This window comes from Lipotes vexillifer, unplaced genomic scaffold (genome assembly GCF_000442215.2).
Source record: "Lipotes vexillifer unplaced genomic scaffold, Lipotes_vexillifer_v1.1 scaffold250, whole genome shotgun sequence".
NCBI classification, from domain to species: Eukaryota; Metazoa; Chordata; class Mammalia; order Artiodactyla; family Lipotidae; genus Lipotes; species Lipotes vexillifer.
The window spans coordinates 1730815-1749369 of record NW_006785198.1 but is presented as its reverse complement, the minus strand read 5'-3'; the positions used below and the strand labels follow the sequence as shown (position 1 = coordinate 1749369).

General features: G+C 35.3%; 1 protein-coding gene across 1 annotated transcript in view; it reads left to right on the top strand.

Moving 5' to 3' along the window:
• Positions 1-18555, top strand: part of COL24A1 (collagen type XXIV alpha 1 chain) — a 382692-nt gene that overhangs the window by 139067 nt on the left and 225070 nt on the right. The window contains exon 20 of the mRNA XM_007457245.1: positions 5225-5278. Within this exon, the coding sequence (XP_007457307.1) occupies positions 5225-5278 (54 nt within the window). The remainder of the gene's footprint in view (positions 1-5224; positions 5279-18555) is intronic.

Genomic DNA, 18555 nt, shown 5'->3' with positions numbered 1-18555 from the left:
ACCATAAAACTCATAGAAGACAACATAGGCAGAAAGCTGCTTGACATCGGTCTTGGTGATGATTTTTTGGATTTGACACCAAAAACACAGGCAACAAAAGCTAAAATAAACAAGTAGGACTACATCAAATTAAAAATGTCCTGCACAGCAAAGGAAACCATCAACAAAGTGAAAAATCAGACTATCAAATGGGAGAAAATATTTGCAAATTAAATATCTGATAAGGGGTTAATATACAGAATATAAAAAGAACTCATATAACTCAATAGCAAAAAAAAATCTGATTAAGTATTATTCAGCCTTAAAGAAAGGAAATCCTACCATTTGTAATAACCTGGATGTACCATGAAGGCATTATGCTAAGTGAAATAAGTCATACAGAGAAAGACAAATGCTGCATGATCTCACTTTTATATAGAATCTAAACGAAAACAAACACAAAATAACCTCATAGATACAGAGAACAGATTGGTGGTTGCAGGAGGCAGGGGTCAGGTGGGGAAGGCGGGTGAAGTGGGTAAAAGGGGTCAAAGGTGCAGACTTCCAGTTACAAATAATTCATGGGGAGGTAATGCACAGTATGGTAACATAGTTAATAACACTGTATTGTACATTTGAAAGTTTCTAAAAGAGCAGATCTTAAAAGTTATCATCACACACACACAAAATTACAACTAAGCATGGTGATGGATGTTAACTAGATTTATTGTGGTGATCATTTCTTTCTCGCTCTATATATACAGGTGTTTTACACCTGAAACTAATATGCTTTATGTCAATTATATCTCAATTTTTAAAACAAGCACCGCAAGTCAGACTGCTCATCCTTTTCTTCACTAAGGTGTTATATTTTCAAATGTGATGTGACAACTTAGAGAGTGAAGCACATTGTGGGAGAAACCATTTTGACTTTTCAGTGTTTACTAAAGTATTTTAGATGAAAAAAATAATTAAAGCATTTTATCAGATTTTTGTTTTTAATTTTTTTTTCTGTATAGTTTCATGCCAATGTAGTTTTCTAATGAAAGTTATAGACTCTGAATGGTGTATTTTTAAATCTTTCAATCTCTGAGCTCTCTGAAATTTTGCTACTTGGCAAGGATGGTCACGTCCTGTCATTTGATTTACATTTTCAACAATTAGAGAGTTAAAAAAACTTTATTTTGTAGACATAGGTTATCATTAAAATTCAGTTGACCCAGTTAACTCTGATTTTTATATTTTAAATTTATTATTTAAGAGGTAAGATCTTTACTTGGTGGTAACCCAGGTACGGAATTTTTTTTTTTTTAAGGGCTTCAAATGCTTGGCTTTCTTATTTATTTATTTATTTATTTATTTATTTATTTATGGCTGTGTTGCGTCTTCATTTCTGTGCGAGGGCTTTCTCTAGTTGTGGCAAGCGGGAGCCACGCTTCATTGGTGCGTGGGCCTCTCACTCTCGTGGCCTCTCTTGTTGCGGAGCACAGGCTCCAGACGTGCAGGCTCAGTAGTTGTGGCTCACGGGCCTAGTTGCTCCGTGGCATGTGGGATCTTCCCAGACCAGGGCTCGAACCCGTGTCCCTTGCATTAGCAGGCAGATTCTTAACCACTGCGCCACCAGGGAAGCCCTGGAATTTTTAAAATAATAAAAACATTCCCATTAGCTATCTGTTTTATACATGGCAGCGCACATACATCAATCCCAGTCTCCCAATTCATCCCACCCCACACTGTGTCCACACGTCCGTTCTCTACATCTGGGTCTCTATTCCTGCCCTGCAAATAGGTTCATCTGTACCATTTTTCTAAATTCCACATATCTGTGTTAATATACGATATTTGTTTTTCTGACTTACTTCACCTTTTAGGGCAGACTCTAGGTCCACTGCCATGTGTAAAACGGATAGCTAGTGGGAACCTGCTGTATAGCACAGGGAGCTCAGCTTGGTGCTCTGTGGTGACCTAGAGGGGTGGGATTGTGGGTGGGGGTTGGGAGGGAGGTCCAAGAGGGAGGGGATATATGTATACATGTAGCTGATGCACTTCGTTGTGAAGCAGAAACTAACACAACATTGTAAAGCAACTATACCCCAATTAAAAAAAAAAACAGTTTATTTAAAAAAATATATTCTCTGGCCATGTTTCAAAGGTATCCTATTTGAGGAGATTTTTTTCCTCCTTTTAATAACTATACTGATGTGCTTCTGAACTTTTAAATAAAGTTTTAATTTTAAAATATTCAACTTACATGGCTATAATATAAGAACAGATTTGCTGACATCTTTTGTCTCTTATTCCCTGGTCTTTGGTACTTTTTGTCTTTTAAATATTCCTTTACTGTAATTTTAATGATTAAGAAGGAGCAGATATTCATGCATATATACTCAATAGTTCACATTTATCCAGAAGCCACCTCATAACGTTTTTCTTACTGTTTATTGAAAGTAAAGCACAGACACTAAAAACTATATAAAACAAATGTATATCACAAACAGTTATAAGATAAACACTCTTATAACTACCACACAGGTCAGGAATAGAACTGCCAGTTATTCCCAGAAACTTTTATGGATCCCAACCCAGCTACAAGCCTATCTCTCCTCCAATAAGTAAGCAGTTCCTCTTTTTTCTTTAATGGCTTATCACTCGGGTGTACATCTTTTAAAACTGTAGCTTAGTCTTGTTTGTCTTACTCTTGTGTCTTTCAGTCTACAAGTTCTCCTTCCATTGCCTTTTCCCCACTTTATAATTTAATTGTTGAAGATCCCCAGCCATTTAACCTGTAGAGATTCCCACAGCCTGGATTTTGCTGATTATAGTCTCATGGTGTAGTTAAGCATGTTTCTCCCTCTGTGTTTCCTGCAAATTGGTAGCCACATATAGAGGCCTAGCCAAGGTCAGTTTTGCTTGTTTGTTTTTGGCAAGCCTATGGGTGATATTGTGTTCTTTCATTAGGAAGCACAAAATGTCTATCATCATTCTGTGATGTTAGTTAACAGTTGTGATTCCTCAACTCCCTACATACATTAGATCATTTAGGGGATTGCAAAATGGAGATATTCTTGTTCTTTCACTTCTTTCTCATTTATTGGCTGGAATACATCCCCTAATCTACTATTTGGTTAGTTGTGTTATTTTATGTATAGAAAAGGTGGAATAAATGCTTGATTCTTCACCTTTGTCTACCAGTTTTGGAAATAATGAGTTGGCTTTCTTTCGTCTGCTAAATGTGAATAATTTTTTGTTGTATCATTTTGAACTTCTGAATTTAATCATATTTGACCTGTTGCAATCCATTGCAATTTTTGTCCTTACTGAAGTTCATATTGTCCCATTTCTGGCTGGTGAAATCCTCTTCAAGCTCCCAGAGTTCTTTTAACATGACTCCAGGTTTGATACCTTTTACAACTTGGTTTCTAGTATGACAAGGTGTTCCAGGCTCAGCTGGAGAATGGACAGGAATTATGAATTTATCTATGAGGATGCTGTGAACCAGTGGTTGTAAACTGGTATTGAGGGGCCAAAAGTAGCCACCAGCCATGTTGTCCCTTTTTATTGTCAAAAGAAACAAATCATAATTCAAGAGCAAAAAAAATCAATTTTTTTAGCATTTACTATGTGCCAGGTGTTGTACTAGTTTCTGGGAATATGGTGGTTAATAAGAGATAAAGCTGCCCTCAGGGAATTTACAATCTGATGAGGAAAACAATACAAGCCAAAACACTATCAAGTAAACTTGTAGGATCCTAGGATGGTGTGAGTCTTAGAAGGGTCCTAACTCAGGGTATTGTAGGTCAAAGAAAGATTTGCAAGTAATATATTATTTAATCTCCTATTTAAAACTTAAGTGTTCCAGGTAAAGAAAGATAAGGGAAAATTACTCAAGGCAGAGAAAGTATAGATGAACCTGATTTCCTTTAGTTAGAAAAGCCATCAGCATGTCTGTATTAAACATATTCTGTTCCAAAACTTCCAGAAATCTGATCCTGTGTCCAGTCTTTCTGTTACCACTGCCTTTTCTCCTGCCAGAAACGACCACAAGTAATATTTTTCTCCACAGAATCCAAGTTTTAAATTGGAGTCATTTCTGTCCTAATCCAGACTGGATAAGTTGGTATCACTTACTGTTGATTTTTTCTTTTTTTCCAAGCTGAGTTTTCCAGAATCAACCTTGCTATTCCATCTTATTTGTTGGCATTTTAATTACTATAATATTTACCCCTCCAATGAACTGTCTTTTCTAGCTGACATTCATACTTAATTGTAGCCTTCTTTACTTTTAAAGATGTGATTCTTGTACTTATCCTACTTTTTATTCCTTTGTCCACGTCAGAAGGAAACACTGAAACAGCTTATCTGTGACAAAATACAAGGAAAACTATAATTATTAGCTTATTATCAATATTGAAACTGATCATGATGAATTTCATTCTAATGTATTATTTCAGTAAGAATATCGATCTAACCATTTTGGAGCAACAATGTTGGCCTTTTCTCAGCACAGATTTTTCTGACACTTTGGTCCATTTCTATTTCTTGAGAAAACTGTTTTAGACTGCTAAAGTATAATTTCCGAAAAGGTAAAATTATGATTTTCAGGCAAATATGAAGTAAACATGGGTCAGAGATTTTATTCAACTTGTTAATTAATGATGGAACCAGTAAGATGTTAATACAAATTCAAAGAACATTGAGCTATTTATAGGCAGTTGAATATGGGAATGTTGGAATAAGATAGTTGAGTTCAATACAAAACTGATTAGTATCCTGTATGTTAAGCTATATAACCTTTGGGGTTATTGTTTTTTTCACCAAACAGAAGAATTAGCATATAGTTAGTAAACAGTGAGTCTAACAAAGTACATTCCCCTAATCCTTGGGTGGCTCTGTGTCCCATATGACACTGAAAAGACCTGTTACATATTTTTTTGCCTTTTTTTCAAGTTGTGAATGATTTTGAATAAAATTCCAAAAATCTCTTAGATTGGATTAGAGAATTTTCTTTGGGTCTGAGGATTGTTCATGAATAATTGATGAAGTAAGCTCTGTTTTAGTATACTTAGTAAGTTTTGTATTCTAATGTCAGACAACTGCCTAACGATTAATCTTTAATATTGAAGTTTTGAGGAGAATAAATCATTTTTATTGGACATCAAAGAAAGGTAAAGGGAATTTCTATATACTTAATAGATTTAAAGTAATTTGCTATGGAATAAACTCTCTAAATTTTTATGTTCCCTAGGGTTTTCCTGGAGATATTGGGATTCCTGGACAAAATGGCCCTGAAGGATCAAAGGTAAGGAATAAAAAAAGAAAAAGAAAAACAGAAGAAGAAAAATGTATGGTATCTATAGTTTTCTAATGTCAAATCTCAATGAATGGGTAAAAAAATATTTTAGAAATATCAGAACATTTCTGGATATTTTTGAGCTGACTCAGTGCATTTAAAAAACCTTGTACAGCTTGTTTTGAGATAATCAGGAAGTAGTTTGCGTGTCTGGTTGTTCCTTTGGTATCATTTGTTTAGTAGGAGTATGTTTATACAGCCTCTTGGGTTCAGGTCATTGAAAATGATTTTCCTGGTTTGGTCTAGACTTAGATTAGGGTGACAGTATTTGCAAAGCACATAAATAACTGAAAGAAACGATTTCTTATAAGAGGTGAAAAAAATTTTAAAAACCCCAAAACCTATAGCCTACACTAAATGGATGAGAGTTTTCTGACCACTAAAACCCTTTAGGGCCTATTAAATATCCACTGATTAAAATAAAAGGAAGCCTATGGTGTTCTGGAATTTATACATAGCACAAACTACCTGCAGAAACCTAATCATTTCTAACTTCCTTTACTGTTGTTGTGTATGTATACTAGAAATTATCCATAGAAAACCTGTAAATACCAAGCTTTGCCAAGCAGGCTGACATAGAATGAGCACTGTAAACAATTGAAGTGTTGTGAATAGACACAGAACAGTGAAACAGCCTGAAGTTTGGAGAACTGGCAGGTTATGAAGTATAGCTGCTGTGGAAGGTTATTAGTGTGAGTAGAAAGGAAGTGTTAGGGGATGAAGCTGGAAGGGATATTAATATAGCTATATTTGTTAGTGTACTATAGTGTCAAGTACTACAGTACTGTAGTAAATGTTTTACAGATATCTCATTTAATCTTCACAACAGCTTTATGAGGTAGATTTTATCCCCATTTTATAGATAGTTAAGTTATTCCCTCAGTCACATAACTATCAGGTGACTTAGTCAGGATTCTCACCCAGACATGATTTCAAATTCTGAGCTCTTAACCACTTAGTTTGGGGATTAAATTGTGGGGAAGGTTTAAGACCATGTTGAAGAGTTCCTACTTCTACCATGGGCATCATGGAGTAATCAAAGATTTTTAAATAGTAAAGTAATCTAGGTGATTTATGTTTTAAAAAAGATACCTCTTATGTCAGCATGGAGGATGGTTTAACAAGAGAAAAAATGAAGGCAAAGAGATGAGCTAGAAAAAGCTAGAAAAGAAGTTATAAAGATCTGAAGTGAAACAGAACATTCATTCAATCAACAAATATTTGCTGGCTGCCTCTTATGTGGCAGCCATTGTGCTAGACCCTAGGGCTACAAAGATGAAAAGTCCTGCTTCCTACTTTCAAGAAACTTACAATCTAGAGAAATATATGCAGGAAATCCTTTATAATAACCATGTGAATAACATATAATATGTGATACTATGTGAGTATATGGTTAGGGGACTCAGATTACACTTTGTAGAGAAGGTAGCACTTGAGCTGACATGATGAATGAGTCAGAATTTGCAGACAGACAAGTAAGATATATGGCATTCAGGAAAAGGAAACTTGTGAGAGGATGAAGATGCAGTATTTGGAACACATTTGTACTAAAAGTTATTCATTCTTTATGTGAAATTCAAATCTAACTGGGCATCCTGTGTGTTATCTGAAAACACTACTGGCCACCTAACAACTCTCCCTGTACATATTCAGCCGTATTTCCCCCTCCCTTTCTGTCTCCACAGAAAAGTTATTCCTCCCCCTCCCCAGTATTCAAATTTCACATATGTTTTGTATCAAACCCTCTCCTGACCCCTGAATGACCTCATGCTATCAATTATCACCTTTATCCTGATCTCTCCTTTGACTCAAAATTTCCTATCTTTGCTCTTGAAACCATTTTCACTGCCAATGTTTTAGTTTAGGCCCTATTTATTCTTCACCAGGATTAGTGTAATAGCCCTCTAATTGTTCTTGCCACCATTCTGGCATTTCTTCAAATCTACATCCAAACTACTGATGTAATAATGTTTGTAAAGTATAGATTTCATCATGTCATTCTTGTACTTAAATTCTTCAGTATCTCCATAGCTTCCAGGTTAAGGATTATAGTTCTTTACTTTTTACACAAGGTTCTTTATGACCTACTCTCCCTTTCTAACTCTGTTGTCATCTAGTCCCATCTCCCATTGCTCTTTCAAAAGCGTTACTCCAGGTAGACTATTTAGAGTACCAAACCATGCCATACTTGTTCAAATATCACAGCTTCCTGCATGCTGTTTTTTTAATCTGGATCTGTGCCCTACTTATCTAGCTAACACCTACACATCACATGCCACATTGTCCAGGAAGCTTTTCCTGTTCCTCTGAAATCTAATTGAGTTGTCTCTTCTCTGTATTCCTAAAAAAATCTATCAAGCACTTATCTTCATATAACTGCTGATTTGCTTATCTCTCTATTAGACTATAAGCTTTATGAGAAGGACACTAATTGGTTTTATACATATCACAATAACCATGATAATATCCGTAGCACATAATAGGAACATAATAGATATTGGCTGAGTGGATGATTGATTGAATGACTATTTAAAAGCTAATTCAGAAATAGAAACAATGCAACTTGGTAACTGAATAAATGAAGGTGATGGGAGAAAGAGAAGTCAAAGATAAAACTGGGACTATGATTTGGGTTACTGATGTCATTGACTTGACTAAGGAACTCAGAAGGAGGAGCAGGTTTGGAAGATGGGGAAGACAAGAAATTTGATTCTGGGTATATTTAGCTTGCGGTATCTGGTTGACGTCGAGACAGAAATAATCAATATCTAGTCGTAAACCAAATCCCAAAGTAGAAATAGTAGCATGAATGGACATTGAGAGAGAGAGGTAGTATAGAGAACTGAGTTGAGAATTTCTCATGTGTAATTTAGCCCCTTACCTGCTGTATACTTAGGAACTTGAACTTGATGCATATATAAACACATTCATTTTTCCATTCATTCAGTAATTCATTCGTTTAACATTTATTGAGTTTCTTTTATGTTTTAGCCCAAGTACTAAATGTGGGTTGATAAAGATTTCTGAACTACGGTCCCTCCCCTTGATGAGATTACAGTTCAGAGAGAGGTTGGAAAAAAAAAAATCACAAAGTATTGTAAGACGTGCTATATAAAAGAGTTGGTGAAGGGCTATGAGAGCCTAGATAATTGAGCAACAGATTCTGCCTTAGGAAATTGGGAATTACTTCAAGAGGAAGTAATAATTGAACTTAATTTTTTTTTCTTCTGTAGGGTTTCCTAACTTTAAAAAAAAGTCATTGAAGTATAGCTAATATACAATATTATATAAGTTACAGGTGTACAACACGGTGATTCACAATTTTCTAAAAATTTAAAAAATTTTTAATTTTATATTGGAGTATAGATGATTAACAATGTTGTGTTAGTTTCAGGTGTACAGCAAAGTGATTCAGTTATACATATACGTGTGTCTATTCTTTTTCAAATTCTTTTCCCATTTAGGTTGTTACAGAATATTGATCAGCATTCCCTGTGCTATACAGTAGGTCCTTGTTGGTTATCTATTTTAAATATAGCAGTGTGTACATGTCAATCCCAAACTCCCAATCTATCCCTCCCCCCGACTTTGCCCCCCTGGTAACCATAAGTTCATTCTCTAAGTCTGTGAGTCTGTTTCTGTTTTGTAAATAAGTACATTTGTATCCTTTTTTTAAAGATTCCACATATAAGCGATATCATGTGATATTTTTCTTTCTCTGTCTGACTTACTTCACTTAGTATGATAATCTACAAGTCCATCCATGTTGCTGCAAATGGTGTTATTTCATTCTTTTTTAATGGCTGAGTAATATTCCATTGTATATATGTACCACATCTTCTTTATCCATTCATCTTTTGATGGACATTTAGGATGCTTCCATGTCTTGGCTATTGTGAACAGCGCTGCAGTGAACACTGGGGTGCATGTATCCTTTCAAACCATGTTTTTCTCTGGATATATGCCCAAGGGTGGGATTGCTGGATCATATGGCAACTCTATTTTTAAGTTCTTAAGGAACTTCCATACTGTTCTCCACAGTGGCTGTACCAATGTACATTCCCACCAGCAGTGCAGGAGGGTTCCCTTTTCTCCACACCCTCTCCAGCATTTATTGTTTGTAGACTTTTTGATGATGGCCATTCTGACTGGTATGAGGTAATATCTCATTGTAGTTTTGGTTTGCATTTCTCTAATAATTAGTGATGTTGAGCATCTTTTCATGCACCTCTTGGCCATCTGTATGTCTTCTTTGGAGAAATGTCTATTTAGATTTTTTGTGCATTTTTTGATTCAGTTGTTTGCTTTTTTGATATTGTGATATTTGATATTTGATATCATGAGCTGTTTGTAAATTTTGGAGATTAATCTCTTGTCAGTCACATCATTTGCAAATATTTTCTCCCTTCTGTGGGTTGTCTTTGGTTTTGTTTATGGTTTCCTTTGCTGTGCAAAAGCTTTTGAGTTTAATTATGTCCCATTTGTTTATTTTTGCTTTTATTTCCATTACTCTAGGATATGGATCAAAAAGATATTGCTGTGATTAATGTCAAAGAGTATTCTGCCCATGTTTTCCTCTAAGAGTTTTATAGTATCCGAACTTACATTTAGGTCTTTAATCCATTTTGAGTTTATTTTTGTGTATAGTGTTAGAGAATGTTCTAATTTCATTTTTTTTTTTACACGTATCTGTCCATTTTTTCCAGCACCACTTATTGAAGAGACTGTCTTTTCCCCATTGTGTAGTCTTCCTTCCTTTGTCATAGATTAATTTACCATAGGTGCATGGGTTTATTTCTGGGCTTCCTATCCTGTTCCATTGATCTATATTTCTGTTTTTGTGCCAGTGCCACACGTTTTGGTGATTGTATCTTTTCTTTTTTTTTTTTCAAAGAAGGTGTTGGGGGTAGGAGTTTATTAATTTATTTATTTTTGCTGTGTTGGGTCTTCGTTTCTGTGCGAGGGCTTTCTCTAGTTGTGACAAGTGGGGGCCGCTCTTCATCGCGGTGCAGGGGCCTCTCACTATCGCGGCCTCGCTTGTTGCGGAGCACAGGCTCCGGATGCGCAGGCTCAGTAGTTGTGGCTCATGGACCTAGTTGCTCTGCGGCATGTGGGATCCTCCCAGACCAGGGCTCGAACCTGTGTCCCCTGCATTAACAGGCAGATTCTCAACCACTGCGCCACCAGGGAAGCCCCGGTGATTGTATCTTTGTAGAATAGTCTGAAGTCAAGGAGTGTGATTCCTCCACCTCCGTTTTTCTTTCTCAAGACTGCTTTGGCTATTCAGTGTCTTTTGTGTCTCCCTGTAAATTTTAAGATATTTGCTCTAGTTCTGTGAAAACTGCCATGTGTAATTTGATAGGGATTGCACTGAATCTGTATATTGCCTTGGGTAGTTTAGTCATTTTGACAATGTCGATTCTTCCAATCCAAGAACAGGGTATATCTTTCCAAATGTTTGTGTCATCTTCGATTTCTTTCATCAGTGTCTTATAGTTTTCAGAGTACAGGTCTTTTGCCTCCTTAGGTAGGTATATTCCTAGGTATTTTATTCTTTTTCATGCAATGGTAAATGGGATTGTTTCTTTCATTTCTCTTTCTGATGTTTCATTGTTACTATATAGAAATGCAACAGATTGCTGTGTACTAATTTTGTGTCCTGCAACTTTACCAGATTCATTGATGAGCTCTAGTAGTTTTCTGGTAGCATCTTTAGGATTTTCTATGTGCAATATCATGTCATCTACAAACAGTGACAATTTTACTTCTTTTCCAATTTGGATTCCCTTTATTTCTTCTTCTTCTCTGATTTCCATGGCTAGGACTTCCAAAACTATGTTGAATAAAAGTGGCAAGAGTGGATATCCTTGTCTTGTTCCTGATCTTAGAGGAAATGCTTTCAGTTTTTCATCATTGAGTATGATGTTAGCTGTAGGTTTGTCATATATGGCCTTTATTATGTTGTTGGTGTGTTCCCTCTATGCCCACTTTCTGGAGAGTTTTTAATCATAAATGGGTGTTGAATTTTGTCAAAAGCTTTTTATGCATCTATTGAGATGATCATTTGGGTTTTCAATTTGTTGATGTGTTGTATCACACTGATTGATTTGCAGATATGGAAAAATCCTTGCATCCCTGGGACAAATCCCCCTTGATCATGGTGTATGATCCTTTTAATATAGCACTTTTTTATTTTATACATAATAGTTTGTACCTCTTAATCCCTACCCCATCTTGCACTCCACCCCCTAACTTTATGTTTTAAAGTATGCATATCATACGAGGTGAAGAACACAAGATGGCTTTGTAAATCCTCTTGTTTGTAAATTTTGTTTCTATTAAATTTTTCTTAAGAACAGTGTCAGAGAACTGAAGAAAGGCAGTTGACCTTTTGAATAGTATTATAATAGTGATCTTTAATACTTCTCATTACTTCCTTTGGTCTTAAAATTACAATATAAAAGTGGGACAAAAGATCTGAAAGCCAGACATTTTAATGAATATTAATGGTTGAATTTCCAGTGGGTAGTAGTTACTTTTTAGGTTGCTTTATCTAAATTTTTTCAATAAACATGAGCTTGTAGCCTCATCAGCACCAACATTATGAGACTAATTGTTTTTCTACACATGACTGAATTTTAATATAATATCATAGATGATTTCATCAAAAAAACCAGAAAATTTTAAAGGAAGAGGAATATTATTTTACATTTTATAGGTTGGGAAGGGTCTGTTTTTGTCTCTCTTTTTCATCCTTCCTATTTACCTCAAAATTGTTTCTAGAAACAGAAGGGAAAAGTAGAGGCAAACATACTGACCCTATTTGCCTGATGTGTTTTTTTAGTTGTATACACTATGTCATGGAAGCATCTTAAAACTTCCTTTATTTTCGTATATATGTCTTCTTTAGAAAGTGGGGACAATATAAATTATTCAAGTTATGTTTCAGTTATACAAGATGGTCATCAAAAAAATCATGCACACTCTGTTTGAAATACGTGGTTACACTATTTGTAAACTTTTCCAGAGCAATTTAGCACAGCTCTAAAGAAGCCTTTTATTTTCTCCTCATTTTCTGCCAGCTGACTAAAAACCTCAAACTAACATTGGAAACTTGTGTTAACTATGGTTCTGTTGATTGTGGTACTGTGTGTGTACATATATGTGTATATAGATACAAAGCATACTTCAACAAGCCTTCTTGAGAGCTACCCAGTTTGGCAATCTGTTTTCAAGCATCCCATAACATTAGCAAAACCACATCCCTTGCTGCTTACTGCAGAAAGTGAGTACCCAATAAATATTCTCTGTTCTCCAGTAAACAGAGGAATAACTTATTTGTTGCCATAATGGTTTATGTTGTTACTTTGGTTATGGAATTAAGGATGGTAAAGCAGGCTGTTCTTGTTTGTTGTATAACATCCCTGGTAAGTTTTATGAAAAAGCCTATTCGTGAGGTTATGTTACAGAATATATGGAAATAAATTTTACACTGAGTTATTAAAATATGTTATGCATTTATCTATATAACAGATTAGTTATATTAGTTATAGTAGATCTGGTGAACTAACTTAATAAGAGGAAAATGCATTCCTAAATAGTTCTCTGAGATCACCTCAAGCCAGCCCTGAAGATTCACATTCCAAAATAAAGATTTTGTTCACAGATTTCTCATTTTAACCATTTTATATTCCAGGCAGCATTTAGTTAGCTGAGAAATATTTATTGAGTTATACAATGGGCAATGGACTTTGTTAAGCAATTACTTGGAAATAAGATTAAAACATGCTCTTCTGTCTACTAGGAACTTGTAATCCACTGGAAACATGAGATTTCCACGTGTGAAAAGTTAAAAAGTAAACTAGGCAGTACATAATAAATGGATAAGGAGCTCAGAGAAGAGAATAATTTGTGTGGCCATTTTTCTGAGAGTCTTCATAGAGAAATCGGGATTTGAGTTGAATGAGTTGGATTTGGCCAAGTAGAACGAAGGAATGAGAGATTTTATGCAACAGGTACAAAACCAACACAATGATGGAGGTGTGGAAATAAACCTACCTGACTTAAAAAAAAATGTTAGTAGGTAGATTGTGACTGATCTTAAATATAAAGTTGAGGAGCTTGAATGCTAATAAGCCCATGGAAGTTTTTTTTTTTAATTGTGGTAAAAAGCATATAACATAAAATCTACTCTCAACAAATTTTTAAGTGTACAGTACAGTACTGTTAACTATATGCATATTTTTGCACAGTACATCTCTAGAATGTTTTTATCTTGCATGACTCAAACTCTATACCCATTTAACAGCAACTCCAATTTCTACCTCCCCCAACCACTGGCAACCAATCACTCTCTTTCTGCTTCTATGAGTCTGACTACTTTAGATACCTCATATAAGTAGAATCATGCAATATTTGTCTTTCTGGGACTGGCTTATTTCACTTAGCATAAGGACTTCAGGGTTCGTCCATATTATAGCCTATGTCAAAATTTTGTTCTTTTTATTTATTTTTATTATTTTTAAAAATACAACATGTTTATATTTTAATACACAACCAAAATACAAAACACTATAGTAAATTGATGGCAATAAAATATGGTATTTCATTTGCATTGCATGACATATGGTTAACATCCTTAGTCGTAAATGAGTTCTTAGAAACCAGTAACGAAGATGTCGATATACCAAGAGGAGTGGGAAAAAAAAAAAAAAAACAGAAGAAAATGAAATAACACAAGTAACTAGGAAGGATTAAGCATATATGAAGATGACTGAGCTGAACGATAACAGAAGAAAAGCAATTGTTTTGTAATATCATATTACCAAAGATTAGAAATTTAACATTTATACAGTTTTAGGAAACATACCCACGTAAACACAGGGGGACAAGATTGATGAGGTCCTGTCTATATAGTAAGGGAAAATCTAGTTTGGACTCAAAAGTATAAATTTGGGATATCCTTAGTCCTAACAGTTCCAATTCATTGGAATTATTTCAGTAAATTAGTTGGATAAATTTACAGTTTATATATAAACGATGTTTACTGCACAGAAAATTTGTAGCTAGTATTTGGACCCCCCAAAAATGACTTACATATTAATTTGTTTATCAATACACCCAAAAGGATGTGCACAAAATTTACACAGTGAAACAAAATAGAATTTTGTTCATTTTAAAGGCTGCATAATAATAGTCCATTATCCAATAGTCCAAACCCCCACATTTTCTTTATTCACTCATCCGTCAATGAACATTAAGGTTGTTTCCACCTATGGGCATACCTTGGAGATTTTGTAGTTTCAGTTCCAGACCACTGCAACAAAGCAAATATAACAACAAATCCAGTCACACAAATTTTTTGGTTTCCCATGCATACAGAAGTTATGTTTATACTATACTGTCATCTATTACGTATGCAATAGCATTATGTCTAAAAAATGTACATACCTCAATTAAAAAATACTTTATTAGTTAAAAATGCTAACCATCATCTGACAATGCAGGGTTGCCAAAAAGTTTCAATTTGTAAAAAATGCAGTATCTGTGAAGTGCAATAAAGTGAAGCTTAATAAAATAAGGAATGCCTGTGTGAACATGGTAGTGCAGCTATCTCTTGAAATCCTGTATTTTATTCTTCTGTATAATATCCAGAAGTGGGATGGCTGGATCATATGGTAGTTCTATTTTAATTTTTGGAGGAACTGTTTTCATAGTGGCTGTACCATTTTACATTCTCATCAACAGTACACAAGGTTTCAAATTGCTCTACATCTTTGCCAATACTTGTTATTTTCTGGTGGCTTGTTTTATAATGGCCATCCTAACAGGTGTGAGGTGGTCTCTCATTATGGCTTTGATTTTCATTTCCCTGATGATTAGTGATGTTGAACAATTTTTCATGTGCCTCTTGGCCATTTGTACATGTTATTTCCAGAAATATGTGTTCAGGTCCTTTGCTCATTAGTTCAATTGTGTTATTTGATTTTTGCTATTGGGTAGTAGGAGTTCCTTATATATTTCAGATATTAAACCCTGTCAGGTATTTGGTTTGCAAATATTTTCTCCCATTCTTTAGGTTGTCTTTTCACTTGGTTGATTGTTTTCTCTACTGTGCAGAAGTATTTAGTTTGATGTAGTCCCAGTAGTCTCTTTTTGCTTTTGTTGCCTTTGCATTTGGTGCCAAATCCAAAAATCATCACCAAGACTGATGTCAAGGAGATTTCTGCCTATATTTTCTTCTAGGAGTTTTATGGTTCAGGGATTACTAGTCTTTAATCCATTTGCTCAATGATGTAAGTGTGTTTTAAGTTGATTTATGTGTATCGTGTAAGATGAGGTTCAATTTCGTTCTTCTGCATGTGGATATCCAGTTTTCCTAACACCATTTGTTGAAGAAACTACCTTTTCTCCATCGTTTAGTCTTGGCACCCTTATCAAAGACCATTTGATGGTATAAGCATCAGTTTATTTCTGGGCTTTCTATTGTGTTCCATTGGTCTATATCTCTGTCTTTTTGCTGGTACAAAACTGTTTTGATGATTGTAGCTTTGTAATATGTTTTGAAGTCAAGAAGTGTTATTCTTTCTCAAAGTTGTTTTGGCCAGGGTCCTTTTTGGTTCCATATGAATTGTAGAATTCTTTTTTTATCTCTATCTGCAAAAACTTCCATTGGAATCTTGCTAAGAATTGCATTGAATCTGTAGATTGCTTTGGGCAGTATGGACATTTTAAGAATATTAAGTCTTCCAGTTCATGAATATGGGATGTCTTTCCATTGTTTGTGTCTTCTTTAATTTCTGTCAGTAATGTTTTATAGTGCAGGGGTCCCCAACTCCCAGGCCACGCACGGGTACCCTGTGGGGCCTGTTAGGAACTGGGCCCCACAGCAGGAGGTGAGGGGTGGGCAAGCGAGCAAAGGTTCATCTGCTGCTCCCATCACTCCCCATCGCTTGCATTACTGCCTGAACCATACCCCGCCCCCACTATCTGTGGAAAAATTGTCTTCCACCAAAGTGGTCCCTGGTGCCAAAAAGTTGGGGACCACTGTCGTAGTGGACTATCTTTCCATTTATTTGTGTACTTTTTAATTTCTTGCATCAATGTCTCATAGTTTTCAATGTATAGGTCTTTCACCTCCTTGGTTACGTTTATTCCCATGTGCTTTATTCTTTTGGGTGCAATTGTAAATGGGATTGTTTTCTTAATTTCACTTTTTGATGGCTATGAGTGTATAGAAATGCAACAGTGTATTGATTTTGTATCCTGCAGCTCTACTCAATTCATCTATTACTTCTAACAGTTTTTTGGTGGACTCTTTATGGTTTTATATACATGGTGTCGTGTCATCTGCAAATAGTGACCGTTTTACTTCTTTCTAATTTGGATGCCTTTCCTTCCTTCCTTCCTTCCTTTCCCTAATTGCTGTGGCTCAGACTTTCAATTCTATGTTGATTAAAAGTGGCAAAAGTGGGCATCTTTTTATTGTTTCTGATCTTTGAAAAACAGTTTTCAGCTTTTCATTGTTGAATATGATATACGCTGTGGATTTGTCATATATAGACTTTATTATGTGGAGTTACATTCCCTCTATACCCACTTTGTTGAGGGGTTCTTTTTTAATCATAAGTAGATGTTTAATTTTGTCAAATGCTTTTTTTTACATCTATTGAGATGGTCATATGATTTTTATCTTTTATTTTGTTAGTGTGTTGTATCACCTTGATTTGATGCAGAGATTTTGAATCATCCTTGCATCCCTGGGATAAATCCCACTTGATTTTGGTGTATGATCCTTTTAAGGTACTCTTTTTTTATTGAAGTATAGTTGACTTACAATACTGTGCTTTAGGGAGGCTGTGTCTCTGTGCACCCACTTGTGCTAGCAAGGTATAGGGAGAGTGCAAAAATGGTGTTCACCAGAACCTCCATCTGCAAAGTCCCAACTCATACCTGCCCCTCCAGCAGTCACTTTAAGATTAATAAATGAATCTCCTTCACATATAGTCCAGGCACTTCTCTAACTCCTGCCTTTACACTGAGTCTCAGGAAGTGTGAGACCATGCATGAGTCACTCAAAAGGAGTATCTCAGATTTCACAGCCCCCCAGTTCTCCTGGATTGAGTCCCATTGGGTTTCCAAAGCCAGATGTTTTGGGGGCCTCATTTTTTCAGTGCAGGTATCAAGGTTTGACACAAGCCCCTTGCATCTCAGGAAGTAGCTCCAGACCCATGAGAGCCCTCCCTATTGTGGGTTGCTTAATGGAGGTGAGTTTTCTGGTGAAACTACATGTCTACCTCTCCTACCTATTTAAATGTGCCTCTTTTATCCTTTGTCTTGGAGGAGCTATTTAGATAGTTCTTTTTCAGTGGTAATTGTTTTGTATGTAGCAGTAGATTTGGTGTGTCCATGGGAGGAGATGCCATCTTGGACTGCCCCCCAATTGCTAGTTTTCCCAAGGACTTTTGCGTATATATTCATCAGAGATATTGGGCAGTGATTTTATTTTCTTGTAGTGTCTTTATTTGGCTTTTGTATCAGGGTAATGCTGGCCTCATAAAATGAGTTTGGAAGTATTCCCTTCTCTTCAGTTTTTTGGAAGAGTTTCAGAAGGATTTACATTAATTCTTTTTATAATGTTTGGTAGACTTATCCAGTGAAGTCATCTGGTCCTAGACATTTATTTACTAGGAGTTTTTTGATTACTGATTTAATCTCCTTGTTAGTTACAGATCTGTTCAGATTTTCTATTTCTTCATGATTCAGTTTTGGTAGGTTGTATGTTTCTAGGAATTTTATCTATTTCTTCTAGGTTATCCACTTTGTTGCTTATATTAGTCTCTTGTGATCCTTTTTATTTCTGTGGCTTTAGTTCTAATTTGCCTTGTTTCATTCTGATTTTATTTGAACCTTATTTTATTTTTCCTTAGTCTAGCTAAAGAAATCAATTTTATTGATCTTTTCAAAGAATCAACTTCTAGTTTTGTTGATTTTTTTCTATTGTTTTTCTACTCTTAATTCACTTATTTCTGTTGTAATCTTCATTATTTTATTTCTTATGTTAACTTCGGACTTAATTTGTTCTCCTTTCTCTAGTTCCTTGAGGTGTAAGGTTAAGTAATTTATTTGAGATCTTTCTCCTTTTATAATGTAGATGTTTACCACCATAAAATTCCCTGTTAGTATTGCTTTTGCTGCATCCCATAAATTTTGGTATGTTGTGTTTT